The sequence below is a fragment of the Dermacentor variabilis genome, chromosome 5, assembly GCF_050947875.1.
Source record: "Dermacentor variabilis isolate Ectoservices chromosome 5, ASM5094787v1, whole genome shotgun sequence".
Taxonomy (NCBI): domain Eukaryota; kingdom Metazoa; phylum Arthropoda; class Arachnida; order Ixodida; family Ixodidae; genus Dermacentor; species Dermacentor variabilis.
This window is the reverse complement of record NC_134572.1, coordinates 200,018,746-200,044,567: the sequence shown is the minus strand read 5'-3', so window position 1 is coordinate 200,044,567 and position 25,822 is coordinate 200,018,746. Positions and strand designations below refer to the sequence as shown.

The 25,822-nt window shown below is 44.0% G+C and overlaps 1 protein-coding gene across 2 annotated transcripts in view; it reads right to left on the bottom strand.

Annotated features, from left to right (window-relative positions):
- The window catches only part of LOC142583430 (uncharacterized), a 1,100,669-nt gene that overhangs the window by 89,247 nt on the left and 985,600 nt on the right, over positions 1–25,822 (bottom strand). For both annotated transcript variants that reach the window (XM_075693897.1, XM_075693898.1), the window contains one exon: positions 4,685–5,006. In XM_075693897.1, coding sequence (XP_075550012.1) covers positions 4,685–5,006 — 322 coding nt within the window. The remainder of the gene's footprint in view (positions 1–4,684; positions 5,007–25,822) is intronic.

Genomic DNA, 25,822 nt, shown 5'->3' with positions numbered 1-25,822 from the left:
CGTGCTTACCTACCAGGCAGCTAAAAGATTATTAATAAAAAAACTGACATTGATGCACGGGTATTCGGAGGAGTAGAAGTTGCGCATGTGTCGGAGGTTACCTGCAGCAACGTGAATTCCAATACAGTTGGAAGTCCGGCGTCCGTCTGTGTCTAATGCCTTTTCTTTGTGCGCGTCCTCTGTTTCGCAGGTGCCTCCTTTGTCAAGTTCATCAAACACAACTTATCGAACTACAGCCGAATGCCCATTTTCCCCGTATTTCTCAAAGGTTTCGTAAAGATAATGTATGACCCAATTTGAAACTTCGCTGAAAAAATCAGTCTAATAGACACTGCTGAATATGGCTTTCGCGAGTATAGCCTGTCCATGCACTCAACAAGCGCTTTTAGTTCATAAAGAAATTATGCTCAAAGCCTTTGAAGATAAAGAGCTCGCAGCTGGCTTGTACATCGATTTTTCGAAGGCATTCACAATTTTAACCACAGAACGTTGCTGAATAAACCGAAACTTTACGCAATACGAGGCTTGCCTGTAAGGGGCACCTCACCAGGCCCATTGCCAATTTGGTTATACGCTTAAAATTGTTACGTGTCCTCTAGAGAGCCTTCTGCCGCAGAAAATTTTCCAATCGGCTCCATTAATAGCCGAGATAGAAATATTTCAGTTCCGTGAACCCATGATTTACGCATACGAACCCCACGGCATAGCGAGACACGTTCTCCACTCACCCTGTCTAGCTTCCGCAAGTAAAATTCCTTCCTTGCATTCTCCCATGTTGGACCTCGAAGATAGCATGACGCATACGTGACGGGCCCCGCCTTAATTTTTTTTCTCCTCGCTTTTTCTTGTTTTTTTCGGCTCTGCGCATTTTCGTTGACGGCGTTGCGTGCGAGCTGTGAACTCCTTTCGCGCAGCACACGATATTGCGTGCTGTGCACAAGTAAACATGACGCAATAGTTCTGCGGAAGCCGGCAAGCTGGAAAGAAGTATTTATTAAACGGAAAATCAGACATCCACCCGTTCTTAGCAATTGCTACAAAGAAAACCCATACGGGTTTCTTGAAAGAAAAGCCTTTTCTTTCAAGGAACCCGTATGTGTTTCCTTTAAAGCAATTCCAACGAACGGGTGGATGTCTGATTTTCCCTTTAAGGGCTCATGAATAGGGGTATAATTCAGTGCTACACGAATACTGAGGCAGAACAAGCGGATCGCAGAGCATGATCACGCGCTGGAACCCAGTAGAAGATGGCATAGGTTCGGTATGCAAAAAAGAGGTGAGGCGTTCAGACAGGACACGGGAGTAGAGAAGTGGGCAACACGACAACACGGAGTTCGTGTTGTCGACTTCTCTACTCTTGTGTCCTGTCTGGCCGCCTCACCTCTTCTTTGCATAACGAATCCTTACCAACTAGCTCAGCTTTCTGTCGGTCTAGGCTCGGTACCTGCGCGGTACCTTCATTTCCACGGTACATACCTAGGTTCGGTACCGTGGGAATGAGCGAGATCAAGCGGAAGTACATCTATCTTGCTTCGGTGCGAAGTAAAACAAAAACATTCAGACATGCCGTTTGTGGATTTTATTATTTCTTAAACTTCAATTGGTAAATTAAAACAACAGATCGCACAAATAACAGATGTTGCCTTGAATTTATCTCAGTCGCGTGTCAGCACGAGCGACGTCACACTGCAAACACGAGTACGTAGGCGCAGCGACACGAGTACATCACCGTCCGGCTTGTAGCGCGGTAGCCGCGATGGAAAGAGAAAACGGCGTACGGAGCGAAATTTCAGACTTTTCCGTGGCACGTAGTGATATAATTATTTGCAAACACGATCGTTAGCGCGCATTGTGAGCTTTGCGCTTCTCAGCTCAAAATGGCGAGGCCTGGTGAGGGACCCTTTCAACAATGCTATAATTTTCGATAATTTTTGTTTTCTCCACGCATTACCTGCCATGCATTAGCACTCTCAGGGTCAATTAAAACCCTATGAAAGGTATCTGTGTTGATAAATCATAAAGGTATTCTCTGGTAACTTTTATTTATTTAGGCTTTAGTTATTTAGTTATCTTAGGCTTTGTTCACAGCGCAGTATTAAAGTAGGTTTATGTTGTAGCAATTTTACCGCGTTGTACATTTCCCTCGGGCGGTATTCGTGAATGACAGTGTTGATTTCTTGCTATCCTCGGTGGCATAACATTTACTGACTTGTGTACTGGAAGCGTTGTCATCTCCAATATCAAATCATGCATTCTCAATATTTGTCAAGGCATCTGCTTATTACGGCGCAGCACCTTCCTTTCGCATGTACCATGCAAGCGGTTAGCCAAGTGACTAACGACTGGGGTAGCGAAATTACTAGACGTAACACAGCTTTGCAGGAATGAGGAGATAGTGAGAGTGCTAGGCTCTTTGGAATATCTGTTATTGGGCGAAGTGCGCATTTATCTGCAACGGAGGCAGCGCGATTATAAATCATTATCATGATTTGTTCAACTTTCATTCGCAACTTGACTGGCCATCAAACCGAATAGTTACTTCCAAACCACAGCTGGTATATTGAGCTACCCTCGCGTTGAAATAGTGGGAAAGGTGCGGTATTCTTGCTCGTTCGCAGCAACGCTACCGGTCGTATTTCAGTGGTCCAATCACTGCTAACTCGCGTTAACCTTTTTCCATTTCCACTGTACAAGGAGGTCATGTTAAGCTGCTAAAAGCACAAGAAATACACAGCGCATAATTATTCATGACGCTTTCAAACGTCTTAAAACAGATTTCGACAGCGATTTCAGAGACGTTGTCTAATCAATTGATCATCGCTTTACTACACTGCATTTATTGCGATGTTTTAGAAGCCACATTTAGACCGGTTATAAAATGTATTCGAGCCGGACATTAGACTAGATATGTCGCGTTTCCTAGAGCATTAACTTCTATTCGGCGGTTTTTTTCAGGCGTTTTGTTTGTCTGGGCTAAATGGTAAAATGAGAAGGTTAAATATTCCTTGTGTGCTGCGCTCTGCTAACTCTTCTTCGTTAAGGGCCTATTATAACGGCATCTTTATTCCTACTTGCACACCGCCGCGATTTCAAACCAGCCGCCGGAAACTAAGCAACGGGAAGCGGACTAATCGCGGGCGCCGGCACGACTGTGGAAATCTGATTATTTACTTTCACTGCGCTAGCCCGGCCCCATTCCATAACCCTCGCCACTTGTAAGCCAATGGACCTCTCGGAAATAGCATGAAACAGCGGACGCGTGGACACGGAGATGCTCGCACAATCCCCTGTCCGCCCTCGCGCGCGAAACGCCGCCGCACCATGTGAACATCCTGCTTGGCTCACCTTCACATGCTTCCCCTCGCACTACATCATACGGCACGCGGCTGCGATCTTATCGCACCAAGACTTCCATTCGCACCAAGGAACGTCACGGCGCCGATGACGGTGCCGGGAGTGTCCATATAATTGCTATTGCAATAAGACGATCCCCAGTGTTGGCCAAACATGTCATTCGGTAACATATATGTTAACCTCGTGAAACCCCATGGTGGCCTAGCGGCTATGGGGTTTTGCGGAGCTGAACACGAGATCGCCGTATCAACTCCTGGCCGTTGCGGCCGCATTTCCATACAGGCAAAATGCAAAAACGCGTCTGTGCTGTTCACCGGGTGTATATTAAAGATCCCCAGGTTGTCCAAATAAATCTCGGGTCTCACACTATGGCATCCCTCATAATGGGATGGTTGTTCTGGCACCTAAAGCTTGATAATTTTAACGCCATACATTATAGGGAGCATTGAAGTTGTACTGCTCGCTGAAGCGCACGGCCATTGCAATGGAGGGACATGTCCAGACATGTGGCCGAGTTCACGGACGACAGTGCACATAATTGACACCTACAGCCGCAATCAAGAAGCGCTATCGATATCGAATGGATCCTGATTCCGCAAAATTACGTTCATAAACGCCGGTGTATAAGCATTCTATCAGGATCGTGCGCCATCACAAGCAGATTCGAATCCCTGTTCACCTCAGTAACCAACAGCTGTTCATTGTTCACACAAATATAATAAACTATCTTAAGTAGAGAGCTGCCTATGTGTCATGTCGTGTATTGATTACGTAAACACCAACGTCGGCGTATTTGCGTTGGATTCCCCCTATGTTCCCGCTCTAAATTACTATCGTCCAGCTTCAAAACAGCCGGTACAGCCAAGACAAAAGCCGCAGAGTTTGAGTACGAGTACATACTTCGAGGCGGTTGGCGTGACTGTACTCAGACGTGCGAGCGCTATCTTGAAAGCGTTCTGCGGTATGTAGAAATGCTACGCGCGCCAAGAGCTCATGGTTTAGCGCGAACTGTGCTCTGGCCGCTTAGTTCGCGTTGTAGCGCGAGGCCACACGAAGCTCGATTCGCTCACTGCTGCTGCCTCTCTTGAGACCTGCGTTTTGAGAGAGCGCCGGTGGTCATCGAGTGTGATGTGTTTATATTTGTCGTTGCGAGCGTGCCACCGTGCTTGATAATTTGGTTGGTGAGCGAGTGTTTACAAGTTTAAAGGGCCCAATAAAACTAGTATCCTAACTTTGTATATCTGCTAATAATTTGCTATCACATTCGATGCTTTGCCTTACGAGCAAAACTGCTACATGTTTTTTTTTGTATACAAAATGAAGAACTGACCTGGTTAGGCGAAGGCAGCAGGCAGGATGCGCCCGTGGCCATGCGGCACTGGACCTGGACCGCGTCCCGGGCATTCCCTTCGTTCGGATCTATCCAGTAGAGGCCGTCTGGTAGATCTGGCTGCAAGGCGACCAAGTCCCGGCAGCTCCGGGCAGGTGCGTCTTTCTGGCCCGTCGGGTGGCGAAGCCTGTCGTAGTCGTCCACCAGTCGTCGGTAGTATCCAAACACGATGCGTTGCTTCTCCTCGAGTGGAACGGCGGCGTCGAACAACTTGGCTGGCTCGTCCCCGGCGAGTGGATCCGGTCCTTTCACCTGGCCCTGCCTGCGCACGTGCGACGCTCGTGCTTCGCACTATCAATCGAGGCCATTCGACGGAAACGTATCGAAATGGGGGCTCACAGGCTACGGAGGAGGGGAAGCATTGAAAGAAAAATCCGAGGGCACCTAAGTACTTACGATGAGTTGTCAACGCGAATGCATTAATGTCCACGTGAACGCGCCTGAGCGGAGTAATAAACTCGCGGGCAAGGGAGCGCGTTTACAAGCTTGACCAACGTCTCTGAGATAGAATAAGGCCGGTGCACTTCGATCGATAACGTCATGCTACCTTACCCGTCCGGCATATAATCTAACGGCGACGCTCCCGAGTAAGCCGCGGGGATTTTGACGTCACCGCTTTCGACACACATGGCTTGGCAATGGAAATTTAGGTCAAACTAGCCAGATGTTATAAATCAGAGTGCGCATGCCTGTAGTCTAACAGGTGCTGGTTTAGACCAGTGGATAAGACACTTCTCCAGCTAAGCGCTGTTCCGTAGGTACAAACGTACTGTTGCCAACGTTTACCCTTTTGGATTTATTCGTTTTTATACATTATTTTCTCTATAGAGATTACCGAGCGGAACAGAGAACGCAGTGAAGAGGTTGCGCGAGGCTTCCGAGAGGGAGGGTTTCGCGGCGACTCAAGGTCTGGCCGCCACCGCTTGAATAAAGGTAGCTCTGGTGGGGCTAGCCTCCCGACCCCCTTGACCCCGGAAAATATATTTACTAAAGTTGCTCTCGTGCGGCGATGCCTTCTGTGCAGGCACAACACCTCGCCGCTGGAGTTCCCTTTCGCGCGCTCTGCTCAGTCGCGGCGCGCGCATGACGTGGCGTCGCAGTCAACGGGAACTATGCGTGCTAACACGGCTACAGACGCCGGCTCAATGCGCCATTTGATTCCTTCACATCGAAAAAGCTGCTTCGCCTTTAAGAGTGGAACGCGACACCATTTAAAGATCCCTGACTGCTTATCACGCTTCCCAGCAAGTGCAGCCTATGTAAACGTAATGTTTTTTTGTCAACGCTGGTGGTGGACGCTATGCATGAAGGCGGGCTTTGTGGTTGTCTTTTTGGTGGTGTTGCAAGGAACTAAGAGAGCGGCGCTGTTCCTACTAAGGCAAATCACAAACGGCAGCTGGAAAACGCTGTCGCGTTAAAGAAGGTTTGTGTTTGAGGTTCCGCGTAGCAAAATGATGTTCTCTCGTATATGGAATGTACAATCCGACGCTATCATGTCGGCGGGTTATGTGTAAGTCGTACTTTACGAATTTTAAAAGTTATATTACGCGGTTTTACGTGCCAAAGCCACTTTCTGATTGAGGCACGCCGTAGTAGAGGACCCCGGAAAATTCTACCACCTGGGGTTCTTTAATGTACACCTAAATCTAAGCACACGGGTGTTTTCGCATTTGGCCCCCATCTAAATGCGGCCGCCGTGGCCGGGATTCCATCCTGCGACCTCGTGCTTAGCAGCCCAACACCATAACCACTGTGGAACCACGGTGGGTTTTCCGAATTTTCTGACACATTTTACTTTGAGTAATTCCATTAGTCCAGTAAGGCCTCGCGCTACGCCGAGCGCCTGTGCGGATCGGTATGCGTTCTTAGGGCGTTTTCTGGGCCGGAAACGCCGGCGCTGACACCGAATTTCCTCCGACATGGGGCCCTTAACGCTATCGCGTAAAAATAAGGCAATGCGGTGCGCTCCCAAGCGCGAGGTGGCAGGCTCAATTGCAACACAGGGGTAGAACGAAAAAAAAACTCAGTGCCCTTCCACTCTGTGAAGAAGGATGACCAGCGAAGCTGTGTGTGTGGACCCCTTAATGGCGAACTGCACCTAAGCCCGGATCGGCCAGGCAGTACACTACCTTCTGGATTGGCCCACGTATAGGGACTGCTTAAGAGGAAGCTTTAGCTCGGGCCCAACTCAAACGCGGCCCATTCAAATACATGTAAAAACGCAAAAACGTTTTTCTGGGATAACCCCTGGATACTTTTTAATGATGTTTGTTGCATTTGAGAGAGAAAGTTAAATTCTGGTGAGTGTTGGAAGCGGAATATTGATTTAGGCCTTGAATTTTGTTTAAGAGGTTTTCGAAAATTCAGAAGTTTGAAAAAAATAGAAGCACAAAGTTTACAAATTCATAGCTCTGCATCAAGTACAGATAACGGCATCCATTAGATTATTTGTTTTGTTTTGTATTGAATTTGTTACGCTGTTTACCAGGGTTCTGCAGAAGTTGCAATTACATATTAATATTTTTTTGAAATTCATGCGTAAGATGTGAAATTTATCCTCTTTATATGTGCTATCAGATACAATTCACAGAATTGTGATATCATTTTTACTTGCTGAGCTACGGAGTTGTAAACCTGATAGTTTCGTTTGCTGAAAATTTGCGATTTTTGCCAATTTTTAATAAAAAATTGACAACCTAAATCTAAAATTCTTAACTAACAGTCACTAGATTTTAGGTTTTTTTTTAAATGCAACAAACCCCGTCAAATATGGTACAGTGGTTGCCGAGAAAAACGAATTCTCCTTTTACATGTATTTAGATAGGAGGACCCAAGCTAAAGCTTCCTCTTAACGCCTGATTCACCTGCACCGCGGGTCTGGCCGGTATTGCACAATCTTCTGGATCGACCCACGTATGTGTAGTGCTTAACGCATGCTTCACCTCCGCCGTGGGTGAACCCGGCATTGCACTATCTTCGGTATAGGCCAACGTATGGCGAGTGCTTAACGCTTGCTTCACCTCCGCCGCGGGTCGCCCTGGCATTGCACTATCTTCGGTATCGACCAACTTATGCGGAGTGCTTAACGCCTGCTTCACCTCCGCCGCGGGTCGACCCAGCATTGCACTATCTTCGGTATCGGCCCAGGTATGGGGAGTACTTAACTCCTGCTTCGCCTCCGCCGCCGGTCGGCCCGGCATTGCACTATCTTCGGGATCGGCTCACGTATGGGGAGTGCTTAATGCCTTTTTCACGTCTACCGCGGATCGGCCCGGCATTGCACCATCTTCGGGATTGGCCCACGTGTGGGAATTCTTAACGCCTGCTTCACCTCCGCCGCGAGTTGGGCCGGCATTGCACTATCCTCGGGATCGGCACACGCATGGGGAGCGCTTAACGCCTGCTTCACGTCCACCGCGGGTCGGGCTGGCATTGCACCATCTTCGGGATCGGTTCACGTATGGGGAGTTTTTTGCTTAACACGCCAACGACACGAAAGTTTCCTTGGACGCTAGAGGTATACAGCTTCGCTCTAAAATAAGTAAAGTGAACACAGTGAAAGCTCTCAAAACAGTGCTGCTGGCGTTTGTTCTCTAAAGTTTGAACTCGTGTTCACCGTGATTTTCATGAAATATTCTTATCTCGTTGTCATTGTTTTTGCTGAATTTCTGCTTCGGTTTCGTTAGGGGTTCTGGTTTTGCCAGAGTCGAAAGAACAACAGATAGCTTTGCTTTTTTCATAGATTTCACTGAGTGGAGCTGGCTCTACTTCATTTGGGACATGCACATTACGGTTAGAGAAGGTATTACGGGCTGAGACATGCACATAAAGGTTAGAGAAGGCACAATCGCTTTTATTCAGTGCTAATATCCCCCTCTTCTTTGAGACCTTCTCGCTGTGGAAGCTCGACATTTGCGCGATGTCGGCTTGGCCGATCGCACTGAGCGGAGTCCATGGCATGAAAGGGCGCGCTCGGGAGAAGCACCTGCTCCTCTACCGCTCTCCTCCCCCCTTTGCTGGCGTGCGCTCTGTTTGGTCAGCTGCTCCTCTTCCCCCACCCCGGCGCACCCTCTGATTGGCCCACTTCCATCTCTGCAAGGCCCCTGATGGATGGATCCAATGAGCCTCCCCTTTGGAATGAGGTAGTGGGTTGCGCCACCAAGCTCTTGTTATTTTATTGCCTAATCGTCTAGATATGTTAAAGAAGAAAAAAAAAGAAAAGGGAGAAAGCCCCGATGAATTCCCATAACCAAACTTTTTCAACTGCTATTCTGAAGTTTGTTTTTGTAGCGTCCGTTGTTTGTAGTTTCCGAAATTTTCTTCCACGAATCTTCCAATTGCCCCTTAATTACCTGCATTGCTTAGATGTGTACTTTCCCCCTGCTCTCGCTGAACTTAAGGGCTTCAAGGAGGCCAGATGTGCCTAAATCGACCGCTGGGAAGATGCATTAACATTCTAATAAAACATGCTCCATCGTTTCTCTAGCTTCGCCGTAGCAAACCCTTGCTCCTTCTTTTTTGTTGTATATCACTTTATAACTGCGTCTCCTTAGGCATTCTGATCTCGCTTCGAAAAGTAAAGAGCGTCCCTTTGAGTTATCACAAATTGTTTCTTTCCTGATTTCGTTTTTTCCTCCTAAGCAGTTACGCATAGCAGGTTTCTTTTCTCTTGCTGCGACCCATGAGATTATCTAAGCCTCTGATTTTCCGCTTGACGTTCTTTGCTGCTTTGTAGCTCACCATACAGGCCGCATACTTGCTGGTAAGCTTCCCAGTTCATTTTCTGCCCTGTGAATAAATACTATTGCTGCACAAATGTCTGAACACTCTCCCAGTCCATTTATTTTCTTCCATAATCCTTAGTCGCTCTTCATAAATATTTTACTGTGAGCTTCCCTCACGTCATAACTTGTCCAGCCCATATCACTCTGCACATATTCATTCGTAGTCTTCCCGTCAGCGCCCAATGGAAGGCGTCCCATTAAACTTACGTTGGCATCGAGTCCTGATTGTACCTTCAAGCAAGCAACCATATTTTGAAATGTAAGTCCTGGAACCATAACACCTTTCAACGTACCAGGAGCACCTCGTACTTATTGTATCCCGATAGCGCTCTGTGTTTCATTATGGTGGTATTTCTCTTCCTCTTTACTGTTATTGCTTTTTCCTGTGTTTTCATATATCCATTTCCATCATTTATCCGCACACTATGATCTTTATATTATTTCACGCGAGGTACTTCCTGGCCCTGTATTGACACTAGCTGTTCACTGCTTTCATTGCATACCATACCACCTAATTGATAACGCTAAATTTCACACCTAAATTCCCGCCTTCTTATCCACAGATGTTAACCAACAGACGTTGTATATCACTGTTTTTTTAGCTAGAAACACAATGACGACAGAATAAAATAAACCTGGAAGCTGTTGCTCTACTACTGTACCCGCCTGTTTGTACGAGATTAAACCCGATATTACATCCCTCTAGCGCCCTTTCTATCCTTACCATGTACATAATAAAAAGCAGTGGGGATAAAGGGCACCCCTGCCTTAGTCACTTGCTGATATAAACTTTCTCCTCGCTCCTCATCCCTTACCATTGAACGCAAACGGTATTTTCTATGTAAATCTCTCCCAAAAGCTGCAGACAATCGTAACCTAAGCCTTCCATTTCCAGAATATCCCACAAAATGCTGCGGTTTACGTTGTCAAACGCTCCTGTAATGTCAAAAAGCCACATATAACGGTCTCCTTTCTACTCTGGATATTTCAATAGACCGAGTAAGGTCAAATAAGTTATCATCCAGACGCCTACCTATTCTGGAGGCATACTGAAGTTCTCCCAAAATGCTATTTTTTTTTCGCCCATGCTGGCAGCTTTAATTTTATTGCCTGCATTGTTAGCCTGCATATTACCGATGTAATGGGCAATAGTATGCATGAGTGAATTCTGTTTTTCTCTTTTTCTGCCTTTTTTCTCTCTTTTGCATAAATTAAATTCATTCTACGCTGTCGCTAAGTATGTGGCATTCATCTATCTTTCAAAGCGTTTTCACTGATTTCGAAAGAGCTGCCTTGCTTTTTGGACCTAGTTAATTAACTAGGTCTAGCCCTGTGGCTGTGCGCCTAGGAATTTTCTCTTCGGGTTTCCTCCAGTTGAACTTTGTCAGCACCAGCTGCTTTTCCATCTGGTTCTCTTTCATGCTCTTTTTTTCTTCAAATACAACCACGCCATTGCCTTGGAAACATTCGGCTGATGTAACTAAGTGCCGGGTTCCCTTCCAGTTTGTTTCCATCTTCGTTTAGAATATGTTGTATTGTTCACTTCCTGCCTAATAGTTTTATGTGGTTCCAAAATATTCTAGGTGCGGCTTTCTTTGTCTCACGTATTTCTGACAACCAACATTCACTTTCACCTTTTATCTTTGCTTGCACCAGTATATGAAGCACAGAGTTTTTCTCCGGGTATATTTCCCATTTTCTGGAAACTCCATGCAGCGGTAACTGGGCTTTTTTTGCCAGCCTGCGCTCTCATGTTGCTTTCTGTCGTTTGGCGATCGCTTCTCGTATCTCCCTGTTCCACCAGATTTTCGGTCTATTTTTTTGCTTTCCAACGAACATGTTGTTCATCTTTGCGTATTTCGATCGTTATTACACTTAGAAGCTCACTATATTTCTATTCTTTACTTTGCCATTTGCCAAGTACTTCCTCCAGTGGTTGCTCAGTGGCTATGGTGTTGGGCTGCTGAGTAGGAGGTCGCGGGATTGAATCCCGGCCACGGCGGCCACGGCGGCCGCATTTCGATGGGGGCGAAATGCGAAAACACCCGTGTGCTTAGATTTAGGTGCAGGTGAAAGAACCCCAGGTGGTCAAAATTTCCGGACCCTCCACTACGGCATGCCTCATAATCAGAAAATGGTTTTGGCACGTAAAACCCCATAATTTAAAATTTTTTAAAAGTTCTTCCTCCACTTTTGCGACTATATTTGTTATTTGTTCAGCGTCCAAATTGTACTGGCCATGTTGCGCTCCTTGCTCTCTTTCCCAACTATATATCCCGTTTCCAAAATGATGCGTTTATGGTCACTGCTTATGCTGCTATAACTTTTCTCGTCAATGACGATTTATCTCAGCTGATCATGAATTCCTTCTGTAATCAGACAGTAATCAATAAAAAATGGTCGATTGCTGGTTTCCCACTTCCCACGTGGTCTGCCCTTCACACTCAGGCCCTGTATTCACGATAACGAGATGATGTTGCTCATAAAGGTCTAGCATTGACTTCCTATTGTTGTCGGCATAGCCATCTAGATCCTGTATGTTGGCATTCATGCCATCCAATAGGACAATTTTGTCATCATTTTGGAAACCCTTAATTCAGCACATAGCTATTCCACTTAGCCATTCCGACAATTACAAAAAATAAGGGCCTACCAACGCCATAATAATGGTTTTAAGTTTTCATTCTTTCCGCAAACAACTGCAGAATGGAATTTGCTCCCGGATGAGATAGTGTCTGCACCCAATTTTTATCTGCCATGGAGAACTTTACACGAATCTCTTTTAGACAATATTTCCAGTGTGTCGTTATATCCATTGTCTAACAAATTTTACAGTCGGTTGTCTCTGGTATTGGATGTGTTGTTTTTCTTTCTAATTGCCATTATTGTATTTTTGATACCATACCTGATATGATACTGTTTTTCGCGCAGTTCAATCTTTGACCTCTATTTGTATAATTTATCCCCTTACGATACCCAACGATGCCCAACTCTGGCGCTGTAGGTATTTGTAATAAATAAATAAATAAATAAATAAATAAATAAATAAATAAATAAATAAATAAACTCAATCAATCAATCATTTTATTTCCTTAAAGAAAGGAGTACGGAACTAAAAGCTCCGACGGCTTGACGAGGTCTCGACCCCTTACAGTTGGCATGACAGCAGGATGACGGTCAGTCATATATAAGAAATGAAAAAAAAGAAGCATCACAAAGCAACAGGTAATACAGAGTGAAACAAGACGGCAAGAAATAACACACATAAGCAACAGTGGGGAACAGAAATAGGGTGATAAGAAGGCGTGGTCTAGTCTTGCAAATAAATAAGTTGACAAAAACGTTTAATGCGAGAGTCTCGGTTTCTGGAGGGATCAAAATTTTGTCGGTCTAATAAGTTTAACAGCGAAGGTAATGTATAAGATCAAGATTGGTCATCACAGTAGGTTCTCGGGGTGAATACGCATCACATTTGTTTATGTCGGATCTGACGAAAATTTGTATTCTCTCGAAGTTTTGCCAGATGAATTGTGTCATCAATGCCAAAGTTTACGAAACGTTTGTAGCACAACATCAACCTATAATCGTAAAAAGAAAACAGAGGAAGAATTTCATATTTAAACAAAGTGGTTCTGTGGAGTACGTATAATGGACATCAGCTATGTAACGCACAACTCTTTTTTGTAGGAAATGTAATTTCTGCAAGTTTGTCACACCAGTTGTGCTCTCACCATGATCCAGTACTGCATGACAGATACCACCAGAGCATTGTATAGCATTATTTTTACCTTGGCCGGGACTAAGCGACGCAGACGAGCAATGACTACAATGGCAGATGACAATTTTGATTGGAGATGATCAACATGCTTATTCTAGGTAAGGTGCTTTGAAAAAGGCACCCCAAGGATATTACCGGAATACACTATCTCTAACTTTTCACTGCCGAGACACAAATTTATATTAGCTGTCAAAAACTTACCGCTAGGCGTGTACAAGATTACTTTTGTTTTCTTAGGGTTGGTTTTTAAGCAGTTTATCGCTGACCAGCTTTCTAAGTCAGACAGCGTCTTCATAGCCTAAATTCCTATATCTGTGTCCACGTTGCCTGTAATAAAAACGGTTGTGTCATCGGCATACGAAACGAATGTAGCGTTATCTGTACAGCGCACAATGTAATTTATGTATATCATAAGTAAAAGTGGGCGCAGAATGGTTAATGCGGCACACCAGTGATAACTGGCTTCTTTGGAGATATTGCGTTACTGGCATCTACGAACTGTGAATTGTGGGACAGATAAGATGTCAGAAGCGAGTGTGCAGTTCCACGTACACCATACATTTCTGATTTGTTAAGAAGCATAGAATGATTAATTAAATCAAAAGCCTTAGAGAAATCAATGTATATGCCTAGTGTCATTTGCTTACGGCTGAATGCGTCTAAAATTATTTCTTTTTGGCTCAGGAGGGCTGTTTCCGTAGAGCGATACTTTCTAAAACCATCTTGAAAGTCTGCAATCAAATGGTGATGGTTAAAGAATGAGAGTAACCCCACATGTATTATTTTCTCGATGCCCTTAAAAAATACTGGAATTATAGATATAGGCCGATAATTACTTAATGCAGTTTTATCACCGCGCTTGAACACGGGAACAACGCGGGCAATTTGCATTCTTTTAGGAAAGACACCTATTGATAATATTATGGTATAAACATGGGCTAGAATAGGGCTTATAATATCGAGCACATACTTTACGGGGCGAATCTGGATACCGTCGGCGTCTAGTGACTTGCTATTGCTTGTAGCTCTGACACGATAAAATTTCAGAAGAAGTAGTTGGAGCAAGGAAAAGCGATGCTCCATTCCTGTTTACTGGTAGAAACTGAGCATAGTTACTGAGGCTATGTTCTACGTCCTGTTGCGGTGCTAGAGTAGACTTCGGTAAATGCATTTGGTACTGCATCTCCGGAAATTCGCTGCCCATCAAGTTCCAATATATGCGGAATAGCTGAGTAGGAGTCAGGCTGTAACAATGCATTCAATTTGCGCCAAAGTACATCACTTCGTTGGTTAGCAGGGTCGCTAAATATTCCTAAAAAATAAGCATCTTTGGCAGCTCTAAGTTTACTTGTTGAACTGTTTCTGTATTTGTTAAACTCCTTAAGCAAGGCTTCATTCCTAGATTTCACAAATATGGCATATAAAACACGTTTTTGTTTAATCGTGTAAGAAGCTCAGGGGTCAGCCAAGGTTCCCGTGCTTCAGATGGCCTCGTAATTTTCTTGCGCGCAGAATGCATATCATATAATGGTTTAAAAATATTAATAGAAGCGGAATATGCAGAGTCGCTGTCTTGTGCACGATAAACACTATCCCAAGTTTGTTGAGCGATAGCATGGCGAGCCTCCAGATTTGATAGCTTAATTGACAGAACACAAACTGGTTTCTTAGTTTTCAGAGTCACACGATTGATTTTACTCACTAGTAGAATGATGCCTAGATGGTCACTGACAACAGTGTACAGAACGTCGTCCTCTAGTGAACGAATACTTATATTTGATACGAACACATCTAATACCTCTGGATTCTTTGGAGTTATTTCCAGTTCACAAATACGTTACGCCCAGCCAAGATTTCTTTCCGCTCATTGTACATGATAACCAAAGATGCCCGTGGCATTCTTATTTTCCACTTTTCCATTTGGCTCCCTGCTGGATGAGCCTAAAGTCTCCTCCTCTCTTTCTTTCCGATTTAGTTCTCTTGCGCCCTTCACAAACATAATTCTCAATCACTGGCTGCTCTTCTGACTCTCTAAGGCGGGTTTCTGTAACCGTATATATCCTTGTTTGTTCTCTATTTAATTGCTCCTCAATCTCTGCCCACTTTCCTTTCTTCTGCCACCCTGCATGTTTATGTAGCCTACTGCGTTGCGAGTTCTCTTTCTTGTTTTCCTCCTTGTTCTGTTATTGACGGCGACGCTATTCGGAGGTTTCACTAGGGGGCCTTCTTCATTACTACCTACTCTGGCCTCCTGCGAGCCCGTGGGTCCTCTAAAAAAGCAACAGCTCGACTAGCAAGTCACCAGCCCACCTTTTTGTCGAAGCTTCAAATTAAAGTGAATCCCGTCTCTTTTTAAACCACCACGTCTTCTCACTCACCTGTTTAATTCGACAACTTCGACAACTTTTCTCTGCGATCATTTTCCATATAGCCTCATTAGCAGCCACTACGCCCCTTTGTACATTAATGTCACGTACAGGCACCTCCGGCACTGTGCACGCCACGATCTGCATGTGAGGAGACAGCTCGCGCAAGTCGTCTGCCCCCCTTCGCCAAGCGCTGGGCTAGTCCTGCCCCTTTTCTGCTTAGGATGTCAATTAGCCCACCTGCTACTAAGACTAGGTTGCATCCGTGGGCATCTTCCGCGAGCTTTGCCTTTGCTCGCTCTATGACAGCGCCTAATTCCAGCCCTGTAAATGTCCCTACCATAGCTATTTTATGATCTTTCACTCTCTCCACAATTGCTTCTGAGCACCTAGCCAGGTTTGAGTCGCCGACGATAATCACCCTTTCCCTCTCCAGCTGTTGAGTCCCCTCTTTAATTGACTTTTTTATCCTTTTCTGCGTGATTCGGACTTGACAATTCACACCTGCTTTCCTGCTTTGCCTCTGTTGTCGCCGCAACGTAGGTGCAGCTATTTGAAGCTAGCCAATCTCAACGTTGCACGCATTCCACGTGCTTTGCTGACAGTCCCTGCCCTGTCATGTCGGCAGGGGCCCTATAGCGTAAAACTATTCCAATATGTTTTTATTCCCATCTCCTGACGTCGAATCTGCCTATTCACCAACGCAAGCACCGGGCGGTCACCCGCAGGGTTGTCTGAACAGACCAATCAAACGCTCTCCTCATTCATAGGAGGTCGCTTTTGTTTGCTTGAAAAACGAATAACATTGCCTATACTGAGCTGCTTGTCGTATCTAATTGGCTGAAAATAGTTGAGGAGAATGCTCAAGTGGAGATGGATTCGATGGGGCAGAGCCAGTGCACTGAAAAGCGATAACCAAACGAACAGGGTGGTGACGGCGACTGCGATTGCTCCGCTTTCCTTACTTAGCTTGCATGGCTCGTCGAAAATGGCGGCGGCATGCAACGGAAGCTTCAGAATGAAGCTAAAACGGATCTTCAGCAAAAAAGATTTCGCAGAATGAGATAGTAAACGTGCCGAAAGTGCTCGAAAACGTTACGCAGCCACGCAAGAATTTTTATTATACGCAAATAACCCATGCTATCCGGCAGGTGCAAGTCAACAGCGCCTGAGCTATCGGCGGCAGCCATCTTTTATTCCTTTCGGAACGGGGCAGCCCGCGGCTATTCAGGCGAAAATTCAGTTTTGTTCGGCATATTAATGCATCTTTATCGCGTACACGTCACTTTGACGAGGTCAGTTCTTGCGGTTTCGAGACGTCGCGTGACAGGCAGGTGAAGTGGGTGCAGCCCGAAAACTTTTGACCAATAGCCGGGGGCTAATGGTGAAATGACGTCGGATCAGAAATAGCTGTTTTTCTCTTCTCGGTCAAGTCATGCATAGTCAGTGTGTACACATCATATCAGATGAGAGGTGTCGCGGTTTTCGTGACGTCGCTTGACAGACAGGTGAAGTGGGGGTGGTCCAAAAAAGTTTTTGACCAATCGCGGAAGGCTGATAACAGGAATGGAATAGAAAAGCTTGGAATAGTTTTACGTTATAGCGCCCCAGGCTGCGTTCCATTGTCACTACCATTCTCATTCACGATGGCGGCCCTGTTCAGCTGTTCCTCGGCTGCTTAAAGTCTTTTTCCACCGCTTTCCTTGCATCATGCTTCAAATATAGCTCATTTTTCAGCTCTTTGACCAGCTTCACAAGCTCATCCTAGAAATCCTCCATTTTTTTAGCGTAGCATCTACATCGCAGCGTCTCCGATTGAATGAATTTTCTCTCCATTCTCATCGGACCCTCGTCTATCTTGAGGGGCCCGCAGACGCTTCCTCGTCTTTCTTGCCATGTGGTGCAGTTTGCTTCCTCTAAGGCAAACCCCGAAGGTTTCAGAGCACGTGCCTTCTAACAAAGGCCGATATGCACAAAGTGCAAATCCTTAACATGCCGCAAAGTAATTATCACCAATGCTGTAGAAGCAATAAATGCCGCAACGACTTAAGGAATGACACGTGTTCAAACGTGTTCAAACACGGAGCCACGCTCTCGCTTTCTTACCAAAGCAATATTCCCTATCCCAATGCCAACACTCACACATGGATGGATGGATATTATGAGCGTCCCCTTTGGAACCGGACGGTGGGTTGCACCGCCTAGCTATTGCTATTACGCTGCCTAATGATCTACCTAGGTTAAATTGAAAAACAAACCCACGATGAATTCTCATAACCAATTTTCCGACCCCCTATGTGAGCTTTCTATTAGAAGGATAGGGTGACGATGAGTGCTCGACGTCAATGGCGTGACAACTAATTTATGGCGTAGATGGCTTGACAACGATGGTATGAGAACCGCTGCATCGTAACGACTGTATGGCGACAACCATATGTCGATGGCGCAGTGAGGACAATGGCATTGTACGAGAACAACCCGTTGATGACGAGGCTATGGCGATGATGGCGGCAAAACTACTGCATGATGACGCTGGTATGACAACGGCTGCATGACGCTGACTGTATGGTGACGACCGCATGTCGACGAAGCAATGACGACGATGACATTGTATGAGGAAAACGGGATGGGGACGAGTGTATAATGATGACGGCGCGAGAACTGCTGTATCAGGAGACTGTATGACAACGGTTGCGTGATGACGACAGAATGACGACTGTCGGATGACAAGGCTGAGAAGGCCACAATCCAATGACCACAGCAGCATCAAGACCAAGAGCAAAATTTATCGTCCCAAGCTATTAGACAACAGTCCTCAGCCCCCAGAGCTGTGAAGCAACTGACTACGGCGGCGGTCAGATCTGCGACGCAGCAGAGGGTGGTAAGAATCCCTGGTTCCGGGCAGGCCACCATTGGAATCTGAACCTGGCAACGTTTAACGCTAGAACGTTATCGAGGGAGGCGAGTCTATCACGGCTATTGGAAGAATTATGGGGCAGTAAATGGGATATAATATGGCTCAGTCAAGTTAGGAGGACAAAAGAAGCACATACAGTGCTAAAATGCGGGCACGTCCTGTGCTACCGGGGCTTAGCAGAGAGACAAGAAGGATGAGTCGGATTCTTGATTAATAAACACATAGCTGGTAACATACAGGAATTCTGTAGCATTAAGGAGAGGGTGGTCGGTCTTGTTGTGGAACTGAATAAGAGGTACAAATTTAAGGTCGTACAGGACTACGCCCCTACATCCAGTCGTGATGACCAGGAAGTCGAAAGCTTCTATGAAGACGTGGAATCCGGAATGGGTAAAGTCAAAACAAAATACACTATACTGATGGGCGACTTCAATGCTAGGGTAGGCAAGAGGCACGCTGGAGACAACTCAGTGGGAAAATATGGTATAGGGTCTAGGAATAGCAGGGGGGAGTTATTAGTAGAGTTTGCAGAACAGAATAATATGCGGATAATAAATACCTTCTCCCGCAAGCGGAATAGCCGAAAGTGGACGTGGATGAGCCCAAATTGCGAGACTAGCAATGAAATAGACTTTATACTCTGCGCTAACCCTGGCGTCATACAAGATGCGGACGTGCTCGGCAAAGTGCGCTGCAGTTACTATAAAATGTTAAAAACGCGAATTAGCCTAGACTTGCGGAGGGAACGGAATAAACTGGTACATAAGAAGCCGATCATTGAGTTAGCGGTAAAAGGGAAAATAGAGCAATTCAAGATCAAGCTACAGAACAGGTATTCAACATTAACTCAGGAAGAGGACCTTAGTGTAGATGATATTAACGACAATCTTAAGGGCATCATTAAGGAGTGTGCAATAGCAGTCGGTGGTTACTCCGTTAGATAGGATGCCAGTAAGCTATCACAGGAGACGAAGGATCTGATCAAGAAACGCCAATGTATGAAAGCCTATAACCCTACAACTAGAATAGAACTGGCAGAACTTTCCAAGTTATTCAACAAGCGTAAGACAGCTGACATAAGGAAGTATAATATGGATAGAATTGAATATGCTCTGAGGAACGGAGGAAACCTTAAAGCAGTGAAGAAGAAACTAGGACTGGACAAGAATCACATCTATGCGTTAAGAGACAAAGCCGCAATATCATTACTAATATGGATGAGAAAGTTCAAGTGGCTGAGGAGTTCTAAAGAGATTTATACAGTACCAGTGGCATCCACGACGACAATGGGAGAGAGAATAGTCTAGAGGAATTTGAAATCCTACAAGTAACGCCGGAAGAAGTAAAGAAAGTCATGGGAGCTATGCAAAGGGGAAAGACAGCTGGGGAGGATCAGGTAACAGCAGATTTGTTGAAGCACGGTAGGCAGATTGTTCTAGAAAAACTGGCCACACTGTATACGCAATGCCGTATGACTTCGAGCGTACCAGAATGTTGGACGAACGCTAATATAATCCTAATCCATAAGAAAGGGGACGCGAAACACTTGAAAAATTATAGACCCATCAGTTTACTGTCGGTTGCTTGCAAAGTATTTACTATGGTAATTGCAAATAGAATCACAAACACCTTAAACTTCCGTCGACCAAAGGACCAGGCAGGATTCCGTGAAGCCTACTCAACGATAGACCATATTCACACTATAAATAAGTGATAGAGAAATGTGCGGAATTTAACCAACCCTTATATATATATAGCTTTCATTGATTACGAGAAAACGTTTGATTCAGTGGATACCTCAGAAGTCATGGTGGCATTACGGAATCAGGGTGTAGACTAGTTGTATGTAAAAATACTGAAAGATATCTATTGCGGCTCCACAGCCGCCGTAGTAATGGATAAAGAAAGCAACAAAATCCCAATAAAAGAAGGCGTCAGGCAGGGAGATATAATCTCTCCAATGCGATTCACAGCGTGTTTACAGGAGGTATTCAGAGACCTGGATTGGGAAGAATGGGCGATAAAAGTTAGCGGAGAATACCTTAGCAACTTGCGATTCACTGATGATATTGCCTTGCTTAGTAACTCAGTTGACCAATTGCAATGCATGCTCACTGGCCTGGAGAAGAAAGCAGAAGGGTGGATCTAAAAACTAATCTGCAGAAAACTGAAGTAATCTTTAACAGTCTCGGAAGAGAAGAGCAGTTTACGATAGGTAGCGAGGCACTGGAAGTGGTAAGGCAATACATCTACTTAGGACAGGTAGTGACCGCGGATAGGGTTGATGAGACTGAAATAATGAGAAGAATAAAAATGAGCTGGGGTGCGTTTGGCAGGCATTCTCAGATCATGAACAGCAGGTCGCCATTATTTCTCAAGAGAAAAGTGCATAACAGCTGTGTCTTACCAGTACTCACGTACGGGGCAGAAACCTAGAGGCTTACGAAAAGGGTTCTTCTCAAATTGAGGACGACGCAACGAGCTATGGAAAGAAGAATGGTGGGTGTAACGTTAAAGGATAAGAAAAGAGCAGATTGGGTGAGGGAACAAAGGCGAGTTATTGACATCTTAATTGAAATCAAGAAAAAGAAATGGGCACGGGCAGGACATGTAATGAGGAGGGAAGATAACCGATGGTCATTAAGGGTTCCGGACTGGATTCCAAGGGAAGGGAAGCGTAGCAGGGGACGGTAAAAAGTTAGGTGTGCCGATGAGATTAAGAAGTTTGCAGGGACAACATGGCCACAATTAGTACATGACTGGGGTAGTTGGAGAATTATGGGAGAGGCCTTTGCCCTGCTGTGGGCGTAACCAGGCTGACGATTATGATGATGACAAAATCCGGATGTCAAAATCACAATGATGACGAAGCAACGGCCCCAGTGGCATCCCGACAACGATATGACAACGAATGCATGACAAAGATGCAGTAACGGCCATAGCATGACAACAGTATGAGGACAATGGAATGACGACGAATGTAGGATGTAGGATAATGACGATGATGTAGGATAATATAAGTTGGAAAAATGATAGTCACAATTTTTGAAAACTACCATGGTAGGCCGCGTGACTTGCCCACACGCAATCTCTTTGGGAAACGTTTACTGATCCGAGCAAATCAAGTATTTTAATATAGATTACTCTTACACATAAAAAACACAGGCTCCATGTTGTCAGCATACCCACTTCTCCTCAATACGCATTCGGTTATCTAGTCAGAAAATACAATTTACGCGTACTAACAAGGACGTCAGGATATAAACTATCAAATACTAAGATTACTAAACATCGTTCAGGAAAAAAGTGATTTCTGTGCATCTAATTTGAAGCGATGTACAGAGGACCTTCTCATTCACAATCAAATTATTTATACATAAAATGCTATCGCACTAAAATTTTTTATGCACTATATATATTCCTTAATCTGTGCTGTAATGTTAATGTACAAACAAAACAAAAATTAAGCATAAATGTTTTTTTCACATAGTCATTGCATAACGTACACATTATCTTGGTTATTTGTGTTTGCTACGTCGTACTTCCTCGTTTCCTGTTATATTTGCTTTTTCGTACATTGAATAATCATGTAAGCCAAACGCGCTTAGGAGCGCTGTCAGGCCATATGGCCTTTAGCTCTTGTTTCCTCTTTCTGTAATGAAGAAAGAAATAAACTTCAAACTTCAATGTCGGGACGATGACTGTATGACGACGATGGCTGAGACGACGGCATGACGAAAATAGGATGACAAAGCTGAAGTGTTGGTGGCACGATGGCATTACAGCGACGGTCTGATAATAATAATAATATTTGGGGTTTTACGTGCCAAAACCACTTTCTGATTAAGAGGCACGCCGTAGTGGAGGACTCCGGAAATTTTGACCACCTGGGGTTCTTTAACGTGCACCTAAATCTAAGCACACGGGTGTTTTCGCATTGCGCCCCCATCGAAATGCGGCCGCCGTGGCCGGGATTCGATCCCGCGACCTCGTGCTCAGCAGCCCAACACCGGTCTGATAATAATAATAATAATAATAATAATAATAATAATAATAATAATAATAATAATAATAATAATAATAATAATAATAATAATAATAATAATAATAATAATAACTTCTTTATTTCCATCAGTGATGGAGGAGACTGCGGGTAAAAGTTGCTTTTGGGGCAAGCGACTTGACTAGAGCCCGCACCCTCCTTTACAAGGCAAACAGCGATTGAACAGGAGATACGTATACATAGCAATCGACTACATGTGAAATATGCACAAAAAATAAACGCAAGAACACAAATTTCCTGAAAAACGCTTTTCAATTATTTAAGAAAGATTGAAAGACAAAATGTTCACGTAAAGCTCGTACATCAGTTACATAAATATTAAGACTTGATTTCAGAAACCAATTTAAAAGTGTTGGTAGTGTGTATGATATCTTTTGTGTAGAATGATTGGCTCGCGGAGTGACTACCTTCCACTGTTCCATACCCCTTGTGATGTAAGAATGTGTGCTCCTGGTGAGATTAGATAACTCATTAAGCAACTTTAAATTCTCTCTTACCTCCCGTTTGAAAGCTTGACTTAACTTGTACCTCCGCAAGGCAGCGTGCCTGCCCCTTGTTATTTTTAATATATAATAATGATATTCTAGAAGTAATCGCTAACCCTGTTCAATGAAGATTGTTTGCTGATGATTGTGTTTTATTTAATAAAACTAAATTCCACGAAGATCAAGTCCTCTGAAATTCTACCCTTCAGAGTATTCATTCCTGGTGCCACCCGTGGAACATGGAGGTCAACATTAATAAAACAGTTTTTATGAGAATTACTAAACAAAAGCACCCTTTACCGTTTAATTATGTTCTAGTATCTCAACCCTTATCCGAAGTCGAGGAATAAAGGTACCTGGGCGTTATCATAACGCATGATCTTTCCTGAAACAAGCACACCTCTACTACATGTGCTTCAGCTTTAAGAAAACTTGGTCTGCTCGGGCATAAATTAAGAAAGGCACCTCCGGAAACCAAGCTGTTGGCTTACAGCTATATTATAAGGCCTACACTTGAATATGCGGCAATTGTCTGGGACCCGTACACGAAACGCAACATCGATGCATTAGAAAAAAATTCAGCGAAAAGCTGTAGGCTCTATAACTTCTAAATGCCGTCCAACTGACTCTCCCTCAAACTTTATGAAAATGAATAATATACGAACACTAAAAGTGCGAAGGAAAATTCAAAGGAGTAAATACTTCTATCTGCTCCAGAATAGTTGGCTATCACTTAATTCGCAGCAATACATACAACCACTAACAAGGCGATTAACAAGGCATCGGCATGCCAAGTCACTAACTCCGTATTTTGCCAGGACCAACGCAATTAAATATTCCTTGTTTCCTCGCACAATAACCGAATGGAATAGCTTGCCCATATCGCTTCTTATTAACTTTGAAAGCATTGAATGCGTTGACAGCTGAACATGCAACAGTTGAAAAATGTTGTTTGCTTCTTTTTATCTTGTTTTGTTGCAGTGTTTCTGAAATTGTTGTTTTTTTTCCTGCAATAATTCAAATGTAATTAATTCTTGTTATTTCTGTTTTGCTAATCACGTACTCTTGGATTTACTTGTTGTTGTTTTATTCCTGTAGTTCTGCCCCTCCTGCAAGGGCCACTACAAGGCCTGCAGTATTTCCTAAGTAAATTAATTAATTAATTAAGGTTAAACAGGAGTATTTGCTTTCGGAAATAAGTGTGATGCGTGGGCATTGTGAGGCAAGTTAAATAGTACTCGCAAAAATGTTTTCTGAAGTATATGTGTCTTCTCTAGATTCGTACGTGATGTGGTACCCCACACGAGCAGAAAGTGTAGAAAAAATTAGGGTGTTATAAACAAGAACTTTGATTCTTTAAGGTAAAATAGGTCTCAGCCGCACTATCATGAATAACTACACGAGATAATTTGCCCAATATCGATTCTAATTTGCCCAATATCGATTCTATGTGCCTGTTCCAAAATATATTTTGTGTGAAAATAACTCCAGGTATTTTAAAAATATCTACATTTTTTATGATCACATCGTCATAAACAAGGTTGAAGGAACTGATTATTTGCTTAGATTTGGGCCCAAAGATTATTGCTTTTGATTCGTTTATATTCATTTGTAGACAGTTTTGTTTTGACCATGCATGAAGAATTTCCAGAGCAGTGTCAGCTTTATCCTGAAGGCTACTAGAGTCAGGTGATGAAAAAAATATACTGGCATCGTCTGCGTACATTGCGTATTTCGCAACTTTGTAGATATTTACTAACTCATTTATATACACAATAAACAGGAACGGGCCAAGAATACTACCATGAGGAACGCCTCTGGCGATATGTTTCAAATTTGAGCGGCTATTGTTTAATTCAACATATCGATAGCGATTATCAAGACAAGATTTTGTAAGGCTTCAACAGTGCCCTCGAATACCGTAGATTTCAAGCTTATCAAGTAGAACCGAGTGAAAGATGCAATGAAATGCTTTAGTAAAATCAATATAAATATCAAGAACAATGTTATTAATTTCAACTTGCGATAAACTAAATTCTTTTTGATGAAGTAGGGTTACATCTGTAGACAGTCGTTTTATAAATCTAAACTGGGCTGGAAAAGTTAGGTTGTGCTTGTCAAACAACTTCAAAACCTGCATTAGTATTAGTTTTTCTACATCCTACAAAAAAGAGGTAATATAGAAATGGGTCTGTAATTGTTATTGTGTCATTAACGTCACCTTTCTTGAAGAATACCTACACTCTGGCTATTTGAATCCGTTAAGGAAAGATAGCGCTTGACAAAGACAAATTAAAAATATAGGTAATGTACGGGGAAATGATATCAAGCACATACTTGATAGGGCGAACCTGCATGCCTCCTACATCGCAACTTGGCGCCATTATACCGACTGTCTGACGAGCACGGGGTGACAAGGGTGGAACAACCGCTATTCAATGACAACAGTACGATTGCAATACAATGACGATGAAAGATTGAGGTAGATGGAACGACGAAAGCGGCATGACGACGATGGCTTGACGACAACGCAATTACGTTACTCAAGTGATCCCGTTCATAAAACGACAGCGTGAACAGAAGAGCATGACGAAGGTCAATGACAAAGATGGAATATAAACAAAGGAACGAGCACGGTTTCACCATGACACTTAGCACATACCTAGGGGCCCAAGCTGTGAGAAA